The 12,600-nt window shown below is 40.5% G+C and overlaps 1 protein-coding gene across 3 annotated transcripts in view; it reads left to right on the plus strand.

The window, feature by feature from the left end:
• LOC110969264 (spectrin beta chain, non-erythrocytic 4) overlaps positions 1-12,600 on the plus strand; it is a 127,956-nt gene that overhangs the window by 26,799 nt on the left and 88,557 nt on the right. For all 3 annotated transcript variants that reach the window (XM_022219312.2, XM_051957733.1, XM_022219313.2), the window contains exons 8-18: positions 191-303; positions 393-580; positions 3,821-3,938; positions 4,032-4,190; positions 4,441-4,743; positions 6,475-6,625; positions 7,231-7,367; positions 9,327-9,476; positions 10,536-10,904; positions 10,971-11,185; positions 11,277-11,414. In XM_022219312.2, coding sequence (XP_022075004.2) covers positions 191-303; positions 393-580; positions 3,821-3,938; positions 4,032-4,190; positions 4,441-4,743; positions 6,475-6,625; positions 7,231-7,367; positions 9,327-9,476; positions 10,536-10,904; positions 10,971-11,185; positions 11,277-11,414 — 2,041 coding nt within the window. The remainder of the gene's footprint in view (positions 1-190; positions 304-392; positions 581-3,820; positions 3,939-4,031; positions 4,191-4,440; positions 4,744-6,474; positions 6,626-7,230; positions 7,368-9,326; positions 9,477-10,535; positions 10,905-10,970; positions 11,186-11,276; positions 11,415-12,600) is intronic.

Raw genomic sequence — 12,600 nt, forward strand, 5'->3', positions numbered from 1 at the left:
GTTTAGACTGCTTTGGAGCTAAAATCTACACCATAAAATATGACAGAAATGATTAATTAGCAGTTAAATCAACCACTGGAACGGAATTTAGATGTAATAGTTTTGATGATATTAAAAAGACATGATACAACATTGTGTGATTCTGCCTGAAGTCAAGCAGATGTTAACGTCTTTGCTTTCCGTCTGACAGATGTGAACACAGAGAACCCAGATGAGAAGTCCATCATTACCTACGTGGTCTCCTACTACCACTACTTCTCCAAGATGAAGGCTCTTATTGTGGAGGGGAAGAGGGTTGGCAAGGTAACACATACAGGAAACACTAAACTATAAATTCACTGATGCATTTCTCCTTTTTCCTAACTTCATGCCTTTTCCTCTGTGTCCACCAGGTGCTGGACAACTGCATCGAGGCAGAGAAGATAATAAACCGCTATGAAGCTCTGGCCTCAGACCTGCTGGACTGGATAGAAAAGACCATCGCCGTCATCAGCAACCAGAAGTTTGCAAACTCTCTGACTGGAGTTCAGCAGCAGCTGCAGGCCTTCACCACCTACTGCACTATAGAGAAGCCCATCAAGTACGAGTTTTCATTTGTTATGTAGCGTACACACAAACATAATTTAGTTCCACTCTGTTTGTTTGCTGATGTGTTCTATTCTAACTAAGAAGCTCTAATTGCAGCTTCTAAATTATCAGAATTAGCTGCTTTTCTCAGTTTTATAAACTGAACAATGAAATAATCAATAAAATAAGTAACCAGTGTGTTCCCCCTTTGAACTCCAAGCAGTTTCTGGGTGTTTCTGTCACATTTTTACTCACTGTGGGCTCATTTTTCACTGCAATCTAAAGTCCTGCACCTCAGTGGTAAACAGCACAGCCATGAGTAGAAGGAGAGAAAACCAAGAAATGTGTTTTGTGCAGAATAGCACAGTTTTAATGCCATGAATCATAAAAAAATATACAGAAATTATGTATTTTTGCAGAGAAAATTTCTCAAATTTACTGCAAAAATTGTGCCTCTACACACAATAGATGCTTTAGTACTTAGGTTTTTAATAGTTTTTAACACTTTCTGTCTGTGTAAAAAGCTGAAAAGTCCCAGATTTTTTGTAAAGCAACTGTTAGTCACAGGCGAGTCACTAATGGCTTTCCAATTGCACTCAGGAGCCCGGAATTTTTTGTTTTTCATAGAATTTGGTGATAGCAAACACTTTTTTAAATTCATTTTTTTAAATTATTTATAGGGAGACACGTAGAATAAAGTTATTTTAATTAAATATTATGATTTTAAGCTCAGATTTGCTTCAGTTTCCCAGCACATCACAGATGATTAATTCAAGAGGAGTTAAAAAGCTGAAAATCTTAAAGTTTTTGTAGTTTTTGGCTCTGATGAATGGTGTAATTTTGGCAGTTTTGTAAACACAACTTGCCTCTTAAACCCACCAAGAGGCTTTGGGTTCAGAGGGTTTAATACATACTGGAAACATTAGTCACAGCTTGTTTTTAGAACATCAGGAATATCATTACAAGTAACAGGATGTGGCCTTTCTGCATCTATATGTGTGAAAAGCTTACATCATTCAAGTTTTACTCTTTCAGTATGCATGTAACTGAGTAACAGCAACCTCCACTCGACATTCATATTTGACTTAGAGGCCAGAATTTCTAGTATGAGATGTAATCTTTTGTAGTTATCCCACAATGCACATAGATATATTTTATATATTAGTGATGCAGTAAACACACATGCTCTTCTAAATTCACAAGCATGAATTTAAATATACTGTAAACAGCAGCAGTTATAGTAATTGTCAATCAGCAATGTTTTTTTCCAACAATTCTGAACAGATAACGTCATTTGTTTGTGTGTTTTTACTGCACAAGTATCTATTTAATTGCATAAACAATTCTCTCTCTGTTTTATATTCAGCTGGAATTAACTTCATGTGCAGTTCTGCAAGGTGAACGTTATTTATTAAGAGAAACAAGAAGCTGTAGAAGTTGTCTTTCTGTGTGTACGTTCGTGAAACACACTCGAACACGGAGTCTCTGAGCCCTGAGCTTTTTGTCGAGCATCATCAGGATCAGAGTTACAAACAGCCCAGTGCTACACTCATGATCCCACAGGCGCTGGAAGCTACGATCATAACCACAGACACACAAACACACATAGGCTATGATCCCTTTACACTCCGCATTAACATCTAGTCGACTTCCTCTGGGTGAGTCAAGTGTTTGTGTCCAGTGCGAGTCAGCCAGCAGTTCATCGATGAGTTATCCTATATGCACTCACTCATACTGTGATACTGATTCTACAAGTTCACAGAGACACATGTTACAGGTGGCAGTGAACCCACAAGTCATTTGCAGATGTGTTGCTAGTGACATCGTGCTGTTGTCTCCAAAATAATTTCCGAAAGGTTTGCTCATCTGTTCGGTTTTAGTTCATTACATGTTGAAACACAAAGCTTAAATCTGTGTTGTGCAAAAATGTTAGTGCATTTTAAATATTAAAACCACCTGATATTGTGTAGGACCTTCATCCGCAGGTTTGTTCCTGCACATCTCACAGATGTTTGATCAGATCGAGATCTGGGGAGTTTGGAGGAAGGGTCAAAACCTCCAAACTCCAAACTAAATATACAGATTTTGCCATAATTGTTGGGCAAATAGATGGTGAGCCCTCAAATGCAAAACCAATATAAAGAGACGCAAAACCACCACAACAAGATGCAGAACCACTTAAAAAGATGCTACACTACCAAGAAGAGACTGAATCGCCGCAAAGAGATGCTAAACTGCCGCAAAATGGCACTAAACCTACACAAAAAGATGCAAAACTAGAATGAAGAGACACAAAATAAACTACAAAAAATGATGAGCAATCAAAGAAACACAAAACCACCACAAGGAGAAGGAAAATCACCACAAAGAGACTCAAAACCACCACTTAACGACTACAAGACGCTTTAACACTCAAAAAGATGCTACACTACCAAGAAGAGGCTAAATTGCCGTAAAGAGATACCAAACTGCTGTAAAATCGTGCTAAACCACGAAAAGATGCAAAACTACTATGAAGAGACACAAAATCAGCTACAAAATATGGTGGGCCATCAAAGAGATGCAAAACCACCACAACAAGATGTAAAACCACTTAAAAGATGCTATACTACCAAGAAGAACATGAAATTGCCGCAAAAAGACACCTTTGAATCTGACATTTCAAGGTGCTATATGAATGTGTTTGACTCAGCAGACCTCATCATTTTCAAGACCTACAGCAGTCACGTCTGTGTGTTGTATTTATAAAACTGTTTAGTTTTCAGAAAAAACTCAAGCCTTTTCTGAGCAGTTTTTGCAGAGTATCATGTTCCTGCTGGACATGTACACATGTATCCCGTATCCCCGGATCTCCCAGCTGAACATTGCATTATAACAGGAAAATCAATGCTGCTCACTTGACCTGTCACCGGTTGTATTGTTGTGGCTGATCGGTGCAGATAAAAGACGTTTCTCACAAAATGTCACCACATTGATCGGAAGTTCAGGTGAGGATACAGTGGGCTCTTGGTGGGTGATTAATAGCTATGACACTGGACGCTGGAGTAACAGAAGGAAGAAGTCACCTTTAAGGTAGAGTCCTCAGAAATGTCTGTCAGCAAACCTTCACGCTGTTTCAGTGTCCTTCATCAAGGTACTAAAACCTTGACCGACTATATAAGTGCAGAGTGTTTCCTTCGACCTCAGAACTTCTCGTGTTGTTGCAAGAGTTTGGGTGATGTTAGGTAATTAAAGCATCTCGTCTTCTGCCCAGGTTTCAGGAAAAGGGGAATCTCGAGGTCCTCCTCTTCACCATCCAAAGCAAACTCAGAGCCAATAACCAGAAACCCTATGTGCCTCATGACGGGAAGCTCATCTCAGACATTAACAAGGTCTGTTTGGCTCTTATTTTAGAGTATTTTAATTTTTTTTAAGTTGCGTTGCCGCTGTTAAACAGTTTTTTTGGTCATTTATTTGCTGTCCAGGCCTGGGAGAGGCTGGAGAAGGCGGAGCATGAGAGGGGTGTGGCTCTGCGGAAGGAGCTGATTCGTCAGGAGAAGCTGGAGCTGTTGGCTCAGCGCTTTGACCACAAAACCACAATGAGGCAAGCCTGGCTCAACGAGAACCAGAGACTCGTATCACAGGTAGGAATAAGGGTACAAATATGAGAATGTACTTCTTACACTTCTACTCGTGCTACCTCATGCAACTACAATACCATACGTACTTCTTTAGTTGGAATTTTAGTGCTAGATCTTTGATGTATTTTGTTTTTTTCTGCCAGGTTTCATCTCTGTTTACATTAAAAAATTCTGATAAGAGTTTTATGTTAACTAAAATATTTAGTTTGAAATTGGTTACCGCCAATTGTGCACCTCGTCTTTCTCCCTTAAGGATAATTTTGGCTACGACCTACCGGCAGTCGAGGCAGCGATGAAGAAACACGAGGCCATTGAGGCGGACATAGCCTCGTACGAAGAACGAATTGGCGTAGTTGTGGAACTTGCTGCAGAGATGGAGTCAGAAGGATACTACGACATCCGGCGCATCTCGGCTCGTAAAGAGAACATTTTGGGTCAGTGGAGTCTGCTGAAGGAGCTGGTGGCTGGAAGGAGGACTCGGCTGGAGAAGAATCTGTCCTTACAGAAGACTTTCCAGGATATGGTCTACATGATTGACTGGATGGAGGACACACAGGTACTAGAGAGCATGAGGGAATGATGATGACACTTCACCTATATACTCAGTAGGTAGATAGAGATATACAGCTGTAAGCAAAAGTTGACATACACTTGTAAAGACCATGGATGTCATAGCACTCTAGGGTTTCCATGACTCTTACAATTTTCCTTTATAATGGAATCATTGAAACACGAGTCTTTGTCACAAAAACAATTGTACATTTTGGTTCTTTCCTAGATTTATTATAGGCCTTCTGAAAATATGCAGGATTTGGAAGGTCAAAAAATCTACATACAGCAATTTTAATATTTGATTTAACATCATTTGACATTCTCACCTCAACCATGCATTATTGGTTTCTGTCTACAAGCTTCTGGTTGTAGCTTTTGACTCCTCTGGACAGAACTGGTGCAGTTAAACCTAATTTGTCGACTTGTTTCTTAAGCAGTTCACAGGTTCTTGGTGGGTTTAAGTCAGGACTTTGGGGACATTAGTCTAAAACCTTCATTCCTTTGATGAGTTTTTCTGCTCATTCTCTTGTTGAAACATCCAACTGTGTCCAAGATCATCCTTCTGGTGATGATTTTAGATTTGCTGAATAATTTAGAGGTAATCCTCCTTCTTCATTATTCCATTTACTTTGAGTGCAGCTCCAGTTCCACAGAGCATGATACTGCCACCACCATGCTTGGTGGTAGGTTTGGTATTCCTGGGGTCACCTTCTCCTCCAAACATATGTCTGCTCAGTTTTTTCCATCTAACCACAGAATTTTCCTCCAGAAGGAGTTTTCTTTGTCCATGTGATCAGCAGCAAAGGTGAGTGGAGCTTTAAGGTTCTGCTTCTAGAGGAAGAACTTGCTTCTTCATGGATCCTCTCAGTTCATGTGGACATACAACACTGTGGACCCTGGCACCTGTGTTGCAGCAGTGTATCATTCATTCAGACCTGATTTTTGGTGACTTTTGGTTGACTTTTGACCACCCTGAGCAATTGTCTATCAGTAGTAGGTGATAGAATGTGGGTTTTTTCTGATGGTGGCAGCAACACAACTGGACTATGAACTTTATACTTTCAAACTGTTGATTTTGGAATCTGAAGCTGCTTTGAAATGGCTCCAAATGATCTTCTTCACTTGTTCAAGTCAATAATGTGCTTTTTCAGGTCTGTGCTGAACTCTGTAGACTTTCTCACTGTAGTATTTGAGTCTAATGAGTAGATCAAATTGGCACTATTTAAATTTGCTCAAAGGAGTCAGCAGCTGTAGTCAATTGTAGTCACTCACAAGATGTTTAGAGGCCATACTACAAAGAAAATCTGATTAACACCACATTGTATGTCACCAAATCTCATATTTAAATTTGCTGTATTTTTACCCAGATTTTATCATATTGTCATGCAATTCTCTGAAAAAACCCCAAAATGCATGATTGTTTTTTCTGACAAGATGCATGTCTCTCAGTGATAGGAGTCGTTGAAAACTCAAGATTGCCATTATGTACATGTTCTTTACAAGAGCATATAGACTTTTGTTGACAACTTTAAGTAACAGTAGAGACTGGGGAATGTGGAGGAAGACTTTGCATGTTATGAAGCGTGAATATGGAAACAGAAGATCCATAAATGTGAAGACTGGAAGTACGAAGGGACAAAACAGAAATCTCTTTGCATAGTTTTGATTCATGATTTAATTTTTAGCCTTTAATTTCTGTCGTCCTCCTTCCCTTCCATCCCTTCGTTCCTCTCAGGTCCAGCTGCTGTCGAAGGACTTTGGGAAGCATCTTCTGGAGGTGGACGATCTGCTGCAGAAACACAGTTTGCAGGAAGCCGACATCGGCATACAGGCTGAGAGAGTCGAGACGTTAAACACTGCTGCGCTCAAATTCACCACAATAGAAGGTACGAACACGTTTGTGTATAATGTGTGGCACAGGGAAAGTGTTTGTTTTTATCTGCTGTGAGATTAATATGACATGAGGAGTGTTAACCAAGTTTCAAGGCTTTTAGGGTGTATTGGATGCAATTAGGCTGTACAGTGACGTAGTGGTTAGCACTTGCGCTTTGCAGCAAGAGGATCCCCGGTTCAAATCCCGGGGTGGGCCTCGGATCTTTCTGCATGGAGTTTGCATGTTCTCCCTGTGCATGCGTGGGTTTTCTCCGGGCACTCTGGCTTCCTCCCACAGTCCAAAAATATGCTGAGGTTAAATGATAACTCTAAATTGCCCGTAGGTGTGAATGTGAGTGTGATTGTTTGTCTGTATATGTAGCCCTGCGACAGACTGGCGACCTGTCCAGGGTGTCCCCTGCCTTCACCCGAGTCAGCTGGGATAGGCTCCAGCACCCCCCGCAGCCCTAGTGAGGATGAAGCGGTGTATAAGCATGATACTGTGTGGTCTTGAGAATAACATTGGTACATAATAGTCAGATAGAGTCATTGTTGGAGCTAGATATCAGCACAGTGTTTTTATTTCCATGGCCACTAACCTCCTCTTTTTGTCTCTCAGGTTACCAACCATGTGACCCACAGGTGATCTGTAACCGGGTCAACCACGTGTCTTCCTGTCTGGAGGAGCTGAAGCAGCTGGCGGCTAAAAGACGCTCTGAGCTGGAAGAGTCGAGGCAGCTGTGGGCGTTTTTTCAGGTAAAACGCAGGAAGCTGATCATGTCACTTTAATTTATTCTAGCAAGTTAAGACGTCAGTATGCTTCATCTGAGGCGCTTGTTGGATCCTAAAAAATGCCTGATTGAGAGCTGAAACTTTGTGTAACTTACTCCCAAACTGACATTTACACCAACTTTGCACATCATTTTCACTTTTGACAAAGTTGGACAACACAATGCAGAAACTAATTCCATTCAAGTGCAACCCACCTCTTAAATATTCCTGTAGCAGCTTTAAACACGTGTCTCCTAAATAAAGTCAGAACAGGCCACTAGGTGTTAGATTTTTGTAAATTCAAGACCATAATCTGTTACACAAACACACCAAGGCCAGGTTTAAATGTTCATCCATCCATTAAATTATGTTCTGTTTTGGGTTTTGCATCAACATTTTCAGAATTTGAGTAAAGTAACTAACTGGAGTAGAGATTCTGTGTCTAATCAGAAGACAATAAATCAAACAACACACTGCTGTAATTAAATTTTACAAACATGTTGCAGTGCTGCTTGCTATACACCAGAGAGGGTTTTTGTGTTTTACAGCATATGTGTACTGAAATATTTATGAAGAAGGCAGGGATTAGTAGGCTGATTCTACTAGGCTGGGAGAGAATACTAGAATATGTTGAGATTATGATCTGATTAGCTGCTCTGACAAAGCTGTAGCAGTGCTGCTGAAGCTAAGAGCTCTTTTTAAGAACAACAGGGTCATTCCAGAATTGGAGGACATTTGGCTTTCAACATTTTTTTAGAAATAAACCTTCTCTTTTAAGATTTTCTGCTCCATATTCATTAATAATAGGCAATAGACTGGTACCATTTTTATTCCATGTTTTATGTGTTGTTTGCTAACCCTACTCTAATCACAGTAACAGGGTTGCTAATCCATGCTAATGTGATCTTTTTCTCAGCAGTAGAAGCTAAATGTTTAGCTAGCTGTTACTGCTGACCAAGAGGACAAACTGACTGATGGAAAACAGTCAAAAGAATGAGTCTGATGTTGATAATATGAGGCAGAGTGAGACGTCCAATCAAGGCTGACAATGGGATGAAAATATGAAAAAACAGACATAGCTTTGCTCTACCCATTCTTTTCACAGCTTTTGTCTTCTTCTACCAGCTAAAAAGGTTATGCTAACAGGGTTGTTGTGGGGCACACGTTCTTTGCATCATAAATACTATTTAAAATATTATGTTGATTAAAAAAATGTTCCCATTTAAATGTAATTTTCACAGTTTTATTTGAGACTCAATTTGATCATCATTGGGGTGGGACAAGAGAAAAATGCCATTTTAAAGGAAACTCCAGACTTATTTGGTATTTTAATAATAGTTTCAAACATTCTTTTCAACTATTTTTTTTTTATTTGGTCTCAGGACAAGTAAATTCATACAACAAGTGCATGTTTTAGTATTTTGTACATGGATTATTTGAAATTTGATGGGTGGAATGTAAAATGTCCTCCAATTCTGGAAGGACCATCAATAATTAATTAATAACACATTTTCCTTTAATGCAGTCCACTTCTGTGTATCTGTCTCATCTGTCCTGGATTTGTTTGTCCAAAGAGTCATTGATTTACCACTGAGATTTTTTTAATAAAATCAATTTATGTGGCTAATTTATGCTCTGAACAGCCTATTAGACTTTAGAAATTACAGAAGAGGACATGTAAAGATCTTGAATCTTGAATCTTGAATCTTGAATCTTGAATCGTGGTCTGTTCAGAACTTTTTCCTTTATGGACGTTTATAACCATACTAATTGTTTCATTACTTTTTGTCCTCTTTCTGCATATCTTTGAATTTCATGTCATATTTTTCACTTCTTCTGTCTCTTTCTATCTTCTTCTGTCTGTCTGTCTCTTTTTTTTTAAAAGAAATATTGCCATATTTTAAAACTTCAAATCTTGTTTCCCTGCATGTTTCCCCCTGTCAGGAGCTGGAGGAGTCAGCAGCCTGGATCCGGGAGAAGAGCTCCATCCTGGGAGCTCAGGGTTATGGGAAGGACCTGAGCAGCGTGCTGAGGTTACTGCAGAAACACAAGACTCTGGCTGGAGAACTGCTGGCTCACCGCTCGCTGCTGCAGGTGTGTTTGTGTTTTACCTGCACCTGGGATATTCACAGGACCTGGAGTCTCTGTTCTGAACTCCACGTACCTCAGTGGATTCATGCATTAGCATTTATAAATGATTTCTGAGTTTGCTTACGTTAAAAAAAGCAACTTTTCTGTCTTAATAAGAGAGCTTGGAAAAGTGCAGATACAGCATTTTGCAGAAAAACTTATCTACCTGTTGACAGTAAAGTTTTGTTCTGAAAGTCTGAAGCGGTCAGATTCAAATGTTATTTTTGATTTTTGTTTTATGACTTTACACCACAAAATTTCCAGTTAGTTGATTATCATAGAGGATACAGATAGAAAATATGAAGCCAGTCAGAAACATGTTCACTAAACAGTGTGTATCACTAATATATTAATAGAACCAAGGCATCCAAATCTAAAAGCGCAGTGGCTGTGCATTTAAATTTAGATATGAAAGGCTTTAAATAATATCTCCTTGTAAAAAAACACAAACATTTTTGCATAGTGTAGATGAATTGCAGTGACATTTTGCAGTGCAGACACCCTTTCTTGACAAAATCTAAATTTAAATCATGTAAAACTTCCAATTTTTAACAAACCTTTTCCGGCTGATGAGTGTTAGAATAATTCTAATGTGGCTCACAGATGAAGTATTATTGACAAAGACACATTTACATTACAAATGTGTTAGAAATTCACATATTTAGATGTCAAAAATCGACAATTTTAGTAATTGTAGGTCTGTGTGTGTGTTGATAATTGCTTTCTTGATCATTTTGTCAGTTTTTATTGAGTTTCTTGGCACTTCAAAGTTAGCAAAGTTCAATTTTAACCTCTTTTTTGAGCATGTTACAGTTTTAATTATTTTTTTACATTTGAAAACAGTGTTGGAGAAGTTGTTTATTAGAAAAACTAAATAGTGTGACAATGACAAATTATCTTGAGAGAATAAAATTAGTTTATCAGATTTCAAAAATAATTTTGCTGTTTTGTGTTTTAGTTGCTGAAAATGTTCCAACCTTTCAAACAGACATTAAAGTTCCTGCATCCCGTTTGTTCCTCCAGAACACCATGAAGCGAGGGAAGCAGATCCTGAGTGAGAAGAGCTTCGGCACCGCGGGGATCCAGGAGCACATCATGGAGGTGAAAGGCGAGTGGAAGCGACTGGAGGACCAGGCGGCGCAGCGGCTCGGCCACCTGCAGGAGGCGCTCAACTTCTTCCAGTTCTCCACGGAGACGGACGACCTGGTGGCCTGGCTGCAGGACGCCTACCGCCTGGTGTCCAGCGAGGACTTCGGCCACGACGAGTACTCCACCCAGTCGCTGCTGAAGAAGCACCGAGGGGTCAGCGAGGCCGTCGACAAGCACCGTCTGCATGTGCTGGCGCTGCGCAAACACATGGTGGCGCTGCCTCTGCGGTACCGAGACCAGGAGGTGGGTCGAGGCATAGCAGCCTTTTTGTTTGTCTTTGTGCATCTTTTTTACCGATTCTCTCTGCAGGAGGTGCAGGTGAGGATGGGGGAGGTGGAGCAGCTCTACACGGAGGTGGCTGAGGTCGCCGTCCTCCGGCAGCAGTGGCTCCACGACGCCCTCGCCGTCTACCGCATGTTCAGCGAGGTCAACGCCTGCGAGCTGTGGATCGACGAGAAGGAGCAGTGGCTGGACAAGATGGAGATCCCAGAGAGGCTGGAGGACGTGGAGGTGGTGGCTCACAGGTGAGGAGGAGGGAGAACAGGAAGGAGAGCAGGATGAAAACTGGATTCCTCGGCTGGGTGAAAAGTTCTCTGAATGTTGTTCGTGTTGCAGGTTCGAGAGCCTGGACCAGGAGATGAACAGCCTGATGGGAAGAATCCTGGACGTTAACCAGATCGTTCAGCAGCTCCTGGATGGAGGTCATCCATCTTCTACCGAGGTCAGAGGATGTCAGGACCACCTCAACTCCAGGTACTGAAGCAATACTGATGCCCCAACAGCTACAATAAGGACTAGAATCACTATTTTTGGTACAACAGTCGCTACCACCGTGAACGTTGAGCAGGAAGTGCACCACTTCTACTGTTAGATGGATTAAACGAAACAACAAAACACCATAATCTAATGCTAAACTAAAAATACCACTACTGCCACTCATTCTAGTAATACTACCACTACCATTTATATTGCACATACCCCAAGATCAGAGAGAATCCTCAGAACTGATGCTGGCATTGCTTGCATGACCTGCTGCTCTGTTGGTGTCACTTCTCCTGATATCGGTAAACATTACTCTCACCTTTAAGTCATCTGAGTGTCCAGTGTGTCTCTGTGTCACTGAACTTCAACAACACGTTACTTTTGCACATTAGTTGTATTTTTCTTCTGTCTACCGAGAATAAAGACGGAATTAAACTTCTGCTCTGACTCTATGCTGTAGCCTGAGGTACATCTATTCACAAATGCTTTTCTTTCTTTCTTTCTTTCTTTCTTTCTTTCTTTCTTTCTTTCTTTCTTTCTTTCTTTCTTTCTTTCTTTCTTTCTTTCTTTCTTTCTTTCCCTCTCCCCCTCCCTCCCTCCCTCCTTCCTTCCTTTCTTTCCTTCTTCCTTCCTTTCTTTCTTTCTTTCCCTCCCTCCTTCCCTCCCTCCCTCCCTCCCTCCTTCCTTCCTTCCTTCCTTCCTTCTTCTTTCTTTCCCTCCTTCCATCCTTTCTTTCTTTCTTTCTTTCCCTCCCTCCCTCCCTCCTTCCTTCCCTCCTTCCTTCCTTCCTTCCTTCCTTCCTTCCTTTCTTTCTTCTCTCTCTCCCTCCTTAAAACACTGATTCTAGTGTGTTTTATCCATTAAATCACGGCTAATAAAAACCTTAAAAGACAGAAGTGATTAAAGCTGCCGAAGTTCAAAGTAAGGTGCTAAAATTCAAGTAGAATATTTGAACATTTAAAAGTTAAATTACTCAGATTTCCAGAAGTAAACTTGAAAAGTAGCATTGTGCGATTATTGAGGGGAATTTATGAATACAAATACAGTTATTTTGTTTGCAAACTGAAAAAGGGTCTTTTGTCCTGCCTTAGTAGGACATCAGATCCTTAGCTCAGTGTGTAAATGTAAACTAGCAGCATGAGTCTGTGTTTATTCCCATTAAGATGTGACCATGTCG

Source organism: Acanthochromis polyacanthus, chromosome 13 (assembly GCF_021347895.1).
Source record: "Acanthochromis polyacanthus isolate Apoly-LR-REF ecotype Palm Island chromosome 13, KAUST_Apoly_ChrSc, whole genome shotgun sequence".
Classification (NCBI taxonomy): Eukaryota; Metazoa; Chordata; class Actinopteri; family Pomacentridae; genus Acanthochromis; species Acanthochromis polyacanthus.